Source organism: Leishmania infantum, chromosome 32 (genome assembly GCF_000002875.2).
Source record: "Leishmania infantum JPCM5 genome chromosome 32".
NCBI lineage: Eukaryota > Euglenozoa > Kinetoplastea > Trypanosomatida > Trypanosomatidae > Leishmania > Leishmania infantum.
In genome coordinates, this window is record NC_009416.2 from 382,844 (window position 1) to 395,700 (window position 12,857).

At 54.2% G+C, this 12,857-nt stretch overlaps 1 protein-coding gene across 1 annotated transcript; it reads left to right on the forward strand.

The window, feature by feature from the left end:
• Nucleotides 1–1,680, forward strand: LINJ_32_1030 (conserved hypothetical protein; the record flags this gene model as incomplete). Its single annotated transcript, XM_001467746.1, has 1 exon — nucleotides 1–1,680. The coding sequence occupies one exon, from the start codon at nucleotides 1–3 to the stop codon at nucleotides 1,678–1,680; it is 1,680 nt and encodes a 559-aa protein (XP_001467783.1).
• Between the last annotated feature and the right edge of the window lie 11,177 nt (nucleotides 1,681–12,857).

Consider the following 12,857-nt stretch of genomic DNA (forward strand, 5'->3'; position numbering starts at 1 on the left):
ATGAGTGCCATGTACGAGCCTTCCGATGATGAGCTTCGCACCAATGCGCTCAACGACCCTGGCCTCTTTTTGGACATTGAGGACGATGATGAGGATGTGGTGCTGTCGGCCGGGCTGCCGACACCCGCAGTCGTACTCCAGCGTCAGCAGCAGCAACAGCAGCAGAACGCGACGTCACCGACCGCAGGCGGGCAAGTCAACGGCGTGCCGAAGCTGGACGTCACGGCGCTAACCAGCTTCCCGGTTGACTCCAATCAGCACCCCATCGCAGGATTCATGGCACCGGCCGCGTCAAACTCGCCGATATCCTTCTCGCGCGAACTTGGCGTGGATCACACCACCGGCAACGTTTACTTGATGGGGGCAGCGCCCTCGTCGAGCCCGGCATCGTCGCCGCAGAATACATCGCAGAGTTTCTCGTCCTTGAACGTGTACGCGAGCATCGCAAATCCGCCGCTCTGCGCGCGCTCACTGCCATTCCGCGACTTCTTGAACCAAAAGTCGGTGCCGCCGCACATTGAGAACGAGGAATCCACTGGTATCTTCGTGGGTCAGCTGCCCAGTAGCTATGCCGAAGACGACATAGAGGCCCTCTTGAAGGCGATCGGACATGAGCGGGGTAAGATAGTACAAGTGCGCGACGTCAAGTGCCATAACCGCGACCGCACATGCGCGTTCATCATGATCAACGCGAGCGCCCTAGCGGCGATTTTGGAGTTCACCAAGCGCGTGTTGTGCGATATCAACTGCGTGTGGATTGTCGAGCACAACCAGGCCGCCCAGCTGCCCTTGTTCATTCAACAGATGCCTCGCGAGCAGCTGCGTGGAGTGCCGAAGGCTGCACTGGTGCTCGAGAAACTGACTCCGCAGTCGAAGTCGCGGCACTCGAACCACAAGTCCAATGTGGCCACGAGCCCAAACACCGGGTATACTGCGATTCAAACTAGGATGCTAAGCCCGATGCAGCACAGCGTACCCGGTGTGAGCATGCTTTCCCACCCAGTGTTCCTCCAGCAGCAGGGGGTCGGCGCTTCTCCTACTGCCGCCGCCGGCGGCCATCTTGATGTGTCGGCGCTTCAGGCGACGTCTCCTTTTGGCGGCTCCAACTACCTCCAGGCGGCCAATGTGAACGGCCTGCCGCAGCTCTTCGGCAGCAGCAGGTTTCAGCCTGGCGCGCCGATGGGCACATTCTTCGCGCCCGGTGGTGTCACTCCGTGTTCGAACTCCGTCTATACGATGCAGTTAAGCAACAGCGGCATCGCCAACATCGAGGTCGCGAACCAGATGATGCTCGCCGCCTCGCGTTCGTGCGGCGAGTTCCCAAACTATCAGCTCAACATGTTCCCGACGTCTCCGTCGAGCAAGGAGGCGAGCGCACCCCCTCCAAAGCCGACCACCGTGACGCTGCAGCCAGCTCTCCAGTCTGAGCACTGCAGCTGTGGGCAGATGCTGCTGCTTTCTCAGTACCCGGAACAGGGCACATGCGCCAAATGCCAGTGCGTCATCTTGCCAAACGATGTCGCCTACTGGTGTGTGTCGGGCCACATTGCCGTATGCGCGAACTGCGCGATCAAGTCCAACCGGCCTCAAAGCGGACAGAACATGACGGGGCGGCGCATGTCCGCGGACACAAAGTCGCAACGCACGGACGCGGGCCTTGCGAACCGCGCTATCAATTGAACACCTTGTCAGAACTCCTTCACAACATGGCGCATCTGCACTGGTATCGAGTTCGATGCGGCGGGCGTGTGTGTGTGTGTGTGTTTGTGCCGCACATGCTTGTTTTGAGAGAGGCGTATGCACACATCTGCAAGCATTCCGTTCTACAGGTGCACCGGTGTCTTCTTCTGCCCTGCCTAATGTCCCAGCGCCACCTCCTCGCCGTCTCGTCTAACGAGTCACTCATACGGAGAGATTTCGTCAGGTGTCTAGGTAGCCTTCGAATGGTGCCCCGTTGATCCCAGCTGTCCTCATCACCCCACGTACATGGGAGCACCTCGTGCCTCTTTCTCGTCACGTATCGATGACCCTTGCCTCCTCGGCGTTGTCGGGGTTCACTACCGCATATCTGCAGCCTTTCCGTAACGGATTCACCCACCCACACACACACACACACACGCACAAGCACACGGAGAGACCCTTCCATTGCTTCTTTCTGTCTTTGCCTTTCTGTCTCTTCTCCGCGCGCCGCTGCCTCGTGTATTCCTTTCCTGCGTGCCGCTGCGATCCCTTCTCTCCACTGCGTGTCTTCGAGACTTCTCTTTGTTTTCGGTTGTTTGCATTTTCGCTTTCTCTTGAACTTCCTTGTTTCGCTGCTGTAGCGGTTCGTCCCGGTCGTAGCGGGCCCTTTCGAGCACGACCACTGGAGAGATTTTTCTTCGTCGCCCTCGCTGAACATAGACGTCATTTCCGCTTTTTCCCTACTAACTCGTTCCATGCAACGACAGTCCCGCTTTGCGAAGCTGCCGTGCTCCCTGTGGACAGACGGCGCGCTGCAGGCGGGCGCCAAGGTTTGAGGGACCGCGATGCTTAATGATCATAATACACTCATCGATACAGCGTCAAGAGGCTGCGGCCGGCTTGCTTGCAGCTCTCGCGCTGGGTGGTAAGCGGTGGAACTTGGGACTGGATCTGCTGCGAGGATAGCTGGATCAGCAAAGACACAGCAAAACAAGCCCTGGGCGCTGCTGCTGCGGGGCTTGCTCTCCCTCCTCACGGCGCTGAGCACGGGCCCCAATACTGGGGCTGCTGGCCCGCCGCGCGCGTCTCTCATTTCAGCGCGTCATTGGCCATTGTGCGTGGGAAGCGAAGGGCAGAAGCCGACAAGCTTGCAAAGTGGGCCATGCCAGAGAGGGGGCGGCGCCGACGCCAACGTACAGGGCTGCTGCGCTGACGGGGCGACGGGCGGCCGTGCTCACCCAGCTGCGCGCGGGCAGGTGTCCGCACCCTGGATTCCTGCAGCGGTGGGGGTGGCACAGCGGCCCACGCCGACGCGCATGCGTGCGAGGGATGCGGCGTCTCCTCCGTGTGGCCGCGTGGGCTGATGCGGCGCAGATGCCGGGGACAGGACGAGCGCGCCCCGAACGGCACCACCGTGTGTGCCAGAGCCCGGTGTGGGAGGGTCTCCGCACCATATTGCGGAACGCCGCGGCTGGGGGGGCGAGAGAGGGGAGAGAGGCCCGGCATGCAGGCAGTGTGTGTGGCCGGGCCTCGGAGGGCCCTGGCCCGCGGCTTGCCCACCCCCTGCGTGGGCTCCCCCGGCACGCGGGGCTAGGCCAGCCCCTGCCACCCGCACGACGGACGCCACCGCTTTCCGCCCTCGAGCAGGACCGTGGACGTGGCCCGCGTTTGCATCATGGCATGCGGTGCACCCGGGCCGGTGTGGCGCCGGTGGTGCGGCAGGTGGGCGGTGAGGGGGGAGGGAGAGGCGGGGAAGAAGGCGGAGAGCCCGCTCGCCGCATGGCCCCGCTTCGACGGCAGCGCGGTTCGTCGCGGAGGAGCAGGGTTGCGCCGTGGCGCAGCAGAGGGGTGGGTGAGCTGTGGCCGTGATATGGGCTTCCTTGCTGACCTGTTGGCGGCGGTAGAATGGGTAGATGGGTAGGAAGAAACGAAGTTACCTGGTCCCTCTTCTCTCTTTGTCTCCCTGTTTGTTATCGTTTTTTTTTTTCGTGTCGTGCCCTTCGTTCTTCGCATGTTTCGGTTTTGCGGTTTTTGTCTTGTGGGTTTTTTTTTCATAAGCGGTCACGTGGTTGGGTGCATGGCTTAGTTCTCTGTGTGGATGAGGTCTACGACGGGAGCACACTGTTTGGCTTCGCTGGCGTCTGTCTTGTGGGCTGCGTTGTCTGTTGTTGTTGTGTTTCAGGTGTGCCTTTCTGACGGGTGTAGACGGGGCGTATTTTCGGGGGACGGCGTATTCTTCGTTCTGGTTCTCGGATGACTTTGTGTGTTTGAGTCTGTGGAAAATCGGCAAACTGTTCTCTGTCAGCTTCTGTTCCCTCACCTTCGTGAGCGGCGAACACGTTTGTTTGTTTTTCACCGCCTCGTACACGTTACTGTAAAGTCTTGCGTTTCGCAGTTCCACTTCTGTTTGAGGGCCTTCGCTGGGGCGGTCGCCTGTAGTCTGCACATGGTGTTGGTCTTCTCCTCTGCCTCTCCCGTGGTCACCGAGATAAGGGGCACGTAGAGAGAGATGGGAGAATGAAATCAGTGAGGGATAGTGCGCAACTCGGCAAGCGAATGTAATGTGCGTCTGGCGTCTCGTAGCTCGGAGTGATGCGAGGCGCGTACGCAGATGATAAAACAAGCGGGTAGCAAAACTGACAGAGGCGGGCTGCGAGGACGGCAGATGTAGCGTGTGCCCGCAGCTTGAGGAGCCTCTTAGCCTCTCTAGATGCTTCTGCTCCTGGGCCGCTCAACGTGCATCTTAGTGCCCCTTCCATTGTCTTCTGTGATTTCTTTTTCTTTGGTACACCCACTCACCATCCGAGGACTCGGGGAGGGCGCCTCCGAGACTTGTTGTCGTGTTGGTTCGGAGGCTTGCTGTGTGGCTTTTCCACCTATTGTCGTTGTTTTTCTTCTCTTTCGCCTCGACCGGAGATGGACGATGTGTGTTATGAGCGAAGTTGCTTCTTCTCCTGCGCCGACCCCCCCCCTTTTCTCGCGTTAACTTCGTCCGCCAACCACAAGGGACAGTGACCGTGAAAGGAAGGCAAGGTACGCTCGGAGGCCTTCCGGGTCAGGCTGCTGGATTCTGTAATGCTCCTCTTTACTTATTTCCTCGCTTCCCTGCTCGCCGTTCGTCCCCCCTACCCTCCCCCTTTTGTTGTTGTTTTGGGTTGGTGCTTTCGGTAGAAGCAATCAAACAAACGAACAAGGAAAAAAACGACGAAAGTAAATCACAAAAAAAAAAGAATCCCCACAACGCCCCAGCATCGCACACACACACACACACACACACGAAATAAAAAGCGTGGCTCGGCGATTTACTTCCCCCTCACTCATCTCTCTCTTTCTCTTTGGTGTTTTGTTGTCTCTCTTTGCCTCTCTCGCTGCCTCTGCTTTCATTGCTCCACCACCCTCTCCCTCCTTTGTTGTTTCATGTTAGTCGTGTGTACTTCCGTTGCCTATAAGGACGCCATGCTTGCTTCTTCACCCTTTCATCTCCCCATCCGTGTCCTTTCCGTACTCTCGTGATGTGCGCGACGGCTCTTTTTCGTTTGCTTCGTCGTCGACTTGTTTTTCTGTTGCGTTGTCGTTGTTTATTTCTCGCTGATGTCTTCTTTGCCTCGTAATTGTGAAGCTTTCTTCTAAGATTAGTTCTTCTCTTCCCTTTTGTTTTTCGTGCTCTCTGTTTCATGTGCGTGTTTTGTGTGTGCCGTGTCTTGTGTGATGACCCCTTCTCCCTCCGGTTCCTTGAACCGCCTTCTCTTCTTCCTCTCGCTGCTTTGCTGGTTTTCGGGGTGGCTTTCGGTGTCTCTGCGTGTTTTCTTCTTCCTCCCTTGCCCACCTGGACCTTGCTCACTTGTCTCTATTGCTATCTAAGCATAGGCTGGCAAGCAAGCTCATACCTGCGTGTTCAGAGCTGCCCCCCCTTCTCGCCCCCACATACCCAGGACACGAAGGTCGATACAAGAAGGCAGCAGAAGGGGGAGTGAAAAGAGAAGGCACTGACTTTGCTGAACCACTGAAATGCACGCAAGTATACGAATAAGCTGTTGAGCACACCTAAAACAAAACACTTGAACCCACAAATGCCCGGCACTCAGCCGCGAACCTCACACTCAGGCGCACAAACCCTCTTTTTCTTCCTCCCTCTGTGCCACTCTCATTCTTTGCCTTGCTCACGCTCTGAACTGCATCTGCTGGCATGTTTGTGTGCGTGCGTGTCTCTCATTTTTACAGGTTACGCTGCCTCTTTCGTTGCCGTGTTGCTTTTTGCTTTCTTTCAAACTCCTTCCTTTCGTTGGAAATCAAAAAAAAGGATGTGCGCACACACATCTCTCTCTCCCCCTCATCAACCGCCTTTTCCGTCTTCATCCCTGCGACTTCGTAGCTGTCCTTGTGCCTTCAAGTTGTCTTCTTCTCCCGCCTATATACATCTATATATACATACATATACACACATACACATACATCTATACCTTTGGTGTGGTGGTGTTGGGCGTCTATGCTTTCACGTCTCTTCATTGTTCATCTTGTCATTAATCGCGCGTAGATGCACGCTAAAATAAAAGATTTGCATGCAAATCTGCGCATGCGTCTTTCTCTCTTTTTTCGTTTTCCGTTTTCGTTCTCGGGTGTCTGTGAGCGCCCTTTAGCCTTCGGTGATGTTTTGAAGGCCCGCGTGTGTGTCAAGAACGTTTACGCAGTGATTCCTGTACTGCTGGCCGGTTCAGACGACAAATTTGATTTTTGCCATCGATTTTTTTTTTGGTCGCGGACTCTTGGACATCCGCACTTGATTAACTGGTCTTGCTTTCCGTTCTGATTTGAAAATATACATAGAGCTTATGTTTATGTGTATACATGCGTGTGCCGGCGCATGTGTGATTCTCAGCCATCGATTTTCCTTAATGATCGTCTTTTTGTTGTTGTACTTGCTTGTCGTTTCGAAACTACAAACTGGCACACATCATCCCCCCCCTCTCTCCCCCACCTCTTCCCCCCGACTTTGCCTTTTCTGTGTTTTTTTTTTCGTTTTGTTTGATTTCTCTCTCTTCCTCAAACGTTTTGCAACTTCACTTCAGGCACAGTATGGAAATTTCTGTGTACTTATCCGTCGCTTGTCACCTCTCTGTTTCTATTACTCGTGTGGTTTTCTTTTTTTTTTCGGCTCTCTTCCCTGTAGTCTGCGAGTATTGTGAGTGAGCGTTCATTTGTGTGTGCGTGCATGTGTACTTTGGTGCTTTCTTTTTTTTTTCCGTCCTATTCCGAGTCTTTTCATTCTCCACGACTTGGTCTCTCTTTCCGATCCTCTCTTGCTTCACTGGCTTCCTGCCTTTGCTTTGTTTTTTTTTTCTGTGCAGCGTGTGACTGAAATGGAAAATGGCGTTGGGCACAGGCACCAACGCAAAACCAAAAAGGAAAAAGTCGCCTTGGCTGTTTGTTCTCTACATTCTCTGTATATGCGCCGTTCATTCGTGCTCACGAGCATCCGAAAGTGCGCTTCTGCCACTGTAAGCATCGATACGTTCTCAGCGTGAGTGTGTTCTGGGATTGATGACATTACTGCGCTTGTAACGCCTCGTTTCCCCGTCCTCCAAGCTCGCTCTCCATCCGAGAATGAGTGGCGGATACGTGAACCAGGGTTTTCGGGTGCTTGAGTGCGAGAGAATTGTCAGCGGCCACTTTTCAATGTAACCCCTCACCTGTGTCCCCTTTTGTCGTTTTTTTTTTCCGCTCCCTCCTCCCTCGTTTCAACTGTCTGGAGGGAGGGGCTTTCTCTTCTCTCATCTTTCTTCCTTCGCTCCACTCTCCCCGGTATCAACTCCGCTTCTCTGTCTGTTTGTGTGAGTGTGTGTGTGTGTGTCTGTGTGCGCGCTGTACGCCGTCGCGGCGACTTCCTTGTTGTTCTCTTTCTCTCTTTCGTCAACTTCGTTTACGCTGCCATTCTCGGCTGAAGCCTCTTCTCAGTTTTCCGTTGCGCTTTTGAACAACACGGGGGAGTGTTGAGGCGTGTGTGTGTTTGAATGGGAGGGGCAGCATCAATGACCGAAAGAGGATTCGGAGACGATCGCGGATGAACAGAGAGAGGTCACGCACATAGAGATGCGCACGCACTGGAACGCAAAACCAGCATACGCCGCAAATACAAAAGGAAACACGACAGCAACTTTACGCAGGCAAACGCATGCACTCGAGCACAACTACGTATACACCCGAACGCGCCATCTTTCCTGACGATACCATCACCAGCGTTGATGAGTAGTATGTTGTGCGTTTGCGTGTACGTTGCCGATCTTTTCTTTTTACCACTTTCTTCATTGCTTTTCGGTTTTTCCTTTTGTGTACCTCCTTTTCCTTTCCTTCCATCTTTCTTTCTCTTGTGTGAATGACCGTGCGTGCGGTCTAATGTCATCATTGTCATGGTCTCTCTCGTGGCTCTCGTCATTTTGTTTTGGTTGCTGTTTGTTTTCTTTCGCTCTTGCTTACCCGTGTAGGAGGTTCCCGTCTTGTGTGATTTCGTTTTCCCTTGAATGCTGCGACTTTTTTCTCAGACCTTTTGTGTGTGTGTGTTTTCCGTTCTCCATGTGACCGCATGCGCTACCTTTCTTTTTGTCCCTCGACGCTGTCCTTCCATTGGCCGTCTGGATCGAGCTTCGCACTGTGTACCAGCTATTTTTCCGGCGGTGTCGGTGGCGCTTTCGATGAATTTTTCTTCCTGCAAGCACGCATCAGTGGGCTTATCCTATCGCGTCGGTGCAGGCACGAGCAGCCACACAGACACAGACACACGCACACGTACACATGTGAAACTCCACCGCTCCCTTGAATATAATAATAAGCGGAGACAGATAACACACACCTTCATGTGTGCATTTACGTATGATCCCTCTTGGGTTCTCTCGCACTTCTCCTCTGAAGCCGACGTTTTTCTTCATTTTTTTTTAAAGCCTGGAGCCCTTTGCCTCCTCCAAGACTGCTTTTTTTTGCAAGTACTGTTTTTGAGTTTGTGCGACGTAGGTCGACGCTGCCTTTGGTCGTCACTGCGAAGCCTCTCTCTGTGTGTCCTCGCCACCACACACACACACACACACACACACACACGCACATGCATCCGGCCTTTTTTTTTCGCGATTATTATTTTTGTTGTTACTCCGAGTGGTGCTTTGTTTTTCGCCGTTTCCGGGGCTTAACCGCCCTTTTCGTTATCATCACCACAGCTTTTGTGTGTGTGTGTTGTTGTTTGTTGTGTGTGTAGGTGTCTGTCTATGAGTGTCTGTGGCTCGGCCATCTTCTCCTTGCCGCTGTTTCCTCCCGTTTTGAGGTGTCTTCTCCGTTGTGGCTCAGCCAGCGTCCAAAAAAGGGAGAGACATCCAAAAAAAAAATGAACGGAAACATTTCAGCGCACAGACAGCAGCTGTGATCGAGCCGCGTTCCCGCTTCTTCTCGTTATTCTGCTGGTTGGAAATGAAGAAAAAGCAAAAGAACGGTAGGCTTTTCGCCGAGAAGATGGCGACTGACATCGGTCTCCCGTTTTTCTTGGCACTCTCTCTTTCAGTTCCGATGGAAAGAACAACATGGTCGAATGCTTTGGTAAGTACACGGGACCATCTACGTTGACCTCACTGGCCCTGAAGTTCCACTTGGGGGGCTCAGGGGATGGTGCGAGCAGCCGAAGGCCTCGTGAGCAAAGAAAAGGTATGCGTGCACACACAGACAAAAACGAATAGCAAGCCTGGTGCTACCTCGGTGCTGGGGCGTTTGCTCACCTCGTTTGTGATCTGTTCATCATTGATCACGTTTTTTTTATTTTGCGCTTCTTCGCAGCTCTTCTGTTTCTTTCTTGCTAAGCGGGAGTGGCTCTCACCCCGGGGGGACCGATGAGGGAGTGCCCCTGGTTTTGCGTATGCGTAGGCGTGCGTGTGTGTGCGCGTGGCCATGCTGAAAGGGATTAAGGGTGTGAATGACTCAAATGTCAGCATTTATTTTTTCCCTTGAGTGTTTTTGTTTCCGTATTGTGCGTGTGTTCTGTGCATGCACTCACAGACACACAGACAAATACATATGTTCCTCTTGTTGTTAGCTCTCAACTGGCGCACACGCACACACGAAACCAACGGAAGGCCCCTCGTAGCTCTCTGTGCTCGTTTCCTCACCTTCATCGACGGTGCGAGGTCTTTCTCTTGCTAGCCCGTTGCTGCTTTATTTTCGTTTTTTTTTTCAACTTCTCTCTGTAAGTGCCTGCCCGCCTTGAAGGGCTGTTGGTGAACACCTCATGTGTCGCTCTGGCCTTGTTCCTTTTTTTTTTGCCTTTTTGTCTTCATAGCACTTGGATTCTTTCATTTTTTTTGTTTCATTTCTGTCTTCACTGCGGTTGCCGATAACACTGATTGTGTATGTCTTCTCCTGTTTTGCATTGCGCCGGTAGATTCCTTTTCGTGTGTGAGTCGCAAGATGCGGATGAGGAGGAGGGAGGAGAAAGGGAAGGTGCGGACGGGTGATGTGCGGGGTAGGCCCCAGGCAGTGGCTGCCAAAGTGCTACACAGGGCTCTGTGGACGTTGCATGATGTCCTCTTTTTTTTTGTTTCAGCACCTTTCTTCCGTCCCTCCATGCGGACCGTGCGCATCAACGATGGCAAATCTTTGATATGTGGCATGCTCTGAGACCGTCTCTGCCTTGGCCTTCATCTCGTCTTCCATATTGAACAGTAGAACACAAATACATACAAACGCCCCCATCCCCCACCACCCACCCACACACACAGACACCTCCCAAAGAAAAAAAAAGCGTGCACGTTTTTTTTTTCTGTTGCCCTCTTGAGCGCCTGCACAGAGCAGACATCCGTTTTTCACCCTCTCCCTCCCTCGTGCCACTCCCTCCTCTTACGATGCGGTCCCACCCTCCATTTGTGTGACACTTTTTTTTTCGGCGGCGTTTGCGCTTTTACCCGCTTGCCTGTCGTTGAACGCAGAGAGGGAGACGCACGCAACGGAAAAAAAAGAACGGCACATGAGCACCCACACGCAAAGATGTGCTTTATGCGCAATGGGAACTTGTATGGCTGCATATGTGAGCGTGCTATAAATGGTTGCGTGCACGTTCCTGTACTACCCCCCCCCCCCACTCCCCCAATACTTCCACGGCCACCCCGTTCATAGCGACGTTTTTTTTTTTGCTTCTCGCTTTTGAGGCCGACCATCTCCACCGCCAAAATACCTCTCTCTTCATTTGTTGTGGCGGGCACGCATACGCTCCTTTCCCGTGCCCCCGTTCTGCTTTGCTTGCTCCGATGCGTCTCTGCCTCCTTTTTTTTTCGTGCGTGTGTGTGTGTCGCCTTTCACTCTCTTTTTTCTTCATCTTTTTCGCTTCCCATGGAGAGTGCCTCTGCACGTCCTTTGACTGTTCTTTTATCTTTTCTGTCACCAAGACCTTCTTTGTTTCGCTTCTTCTGCTTGTGCGCTCCCGTGTGTGCGTGTATGCGTGCGTTAGTTGTTCTCTCTTCCTCGTCTCTCTTTTTCTTTTCTGTGGTGTTATTGGAGTCTTTTGTTGGGTTTCTCTTCTTTTTTTTCTGTGAGTGCGGACGTCTTCGCTTCTCCTCATCTTGATATTTGTCAGTTGCTCTGTGCGCGTGTGTGTGTGTGTCTCCGTTTCTGTGGTGGCAGTGTGAAAGACAAGCGGGAGTGCCGGCGATAGATAGAGACGGTCGTGTCATGGGTGCTAGCGTACGTCTATTCCGTCGAGTTAGGCATTTCCGTGTGATGGCGGCTTCTCTAGGGCTCTGTTCCCTCGCTATCGCAGTTGACGTTTGGGCATCGGCTGCCGCCAAGCTCTCTGATGCAGCATGAAGGCACTCCAAGGAGTTCTCGATCAGTAACGTGGGCAACACATCACCATGCGTGCGGACTCGAAAAAATTCAGCAATAAGTGGAAGAATAGATCATCGAAATGCGGTCGCGTGTGTATGTGGGGGGGGGGGGGGCAGAGCGGGGGGACGAAACGAGAGAAAGAGAGGCAGCCGTGCGAGAGATGTGAGTGGTGCTGCGATGCCTCTCTTCCACCCAACGCGGAGCTGCCGCGGCTTCCGGCTGCTCCTGCTCACCCGACCCTTTCTCTCTCTCATTGCTGTGCGACTGGATCCTGGACTGACTGGTGACGTCACTGCCGGAACACGGGCGTTGTCTGTAGCCCCTGCTGGGGTGTAGACCAGATAAGGCCATGGATAGCCTTCGGAGTGGTTCATGCCGTGAAAAACGACAAGGAAACCCGCCGCACAGACGCGCCGTGCTTCGATTCACCGTGCTCTCTCGCCTCTTCAGTGGGACCCCAAGCCTTGGCATGATAAAACAAGAAGCAATGTCCTGGAGAAACGGGCATCAACGCTGTTCTCCCTCACAGCTCCTCCAGAGCATGCAAACGGCGACATTAGCAGACAGAGAGGTGAAGGCAGAGAGGAGCCATGGGAGAGGAGAAGCGTACCCGATGGGAAACCGAAAAACTCTTTAGAGGCTCTCGGTGTCATCTTGATATTCTTTCCTCTCCATTCTCTGCTTCCCCGGGCCCGCGGCTTGCCCACCCCCTGCGTGGGCTCCCCCGGCACGCGGGGCTAGGCCAGCCCCTGCCACCCGCACGACGGACGCCACCGCTTTCCGCCCTCGAGCAGGACCGTGGACGTGGCCCGCGTTTGCATCATGGCATGCGGTGCACCCGGGCCGGTGTGGCGCCGGTGGTACGGCAGGTGGGCGGTGAGGGGGGAGGGAGAGGCGGGGAAGAAGGCGGAGAGCCCGCTCGCCGCATGGCCCCGCTTCGACGGCAGCGCGGTTCGTCGCGGAGGAGCAGGGTTGCGCCGTGGCGCAGCAGAGGGGTGGGTGAGCTGTGGCCGTGATATGGGCTTCCTTGCTGACCTGTTGGCGGCGGTAGAATGGGCACGTTGGTGTGTGAGAGCGTCTTATCCTGTTTTCAGGTTTGAATGCGAATGGCAATAGTAGTAAAGGAAGTCCTTAAGAATCGGCGCCTGTAAGGGAGCAAGAGGAACGCGCTTCTCTCTGCGGTCTGCGTTCATGAGATCACGATGAGGAGTTGCGAGAGCGCTCCTATGTCCTTCTTAGTGCTTATGTATTATTTCTGGTTTCCTCCGAATACTAGACTGTGTGAAGGCGAAGCACGGGGCAACGGACGTGTTGCTTCCGCGGGCAAC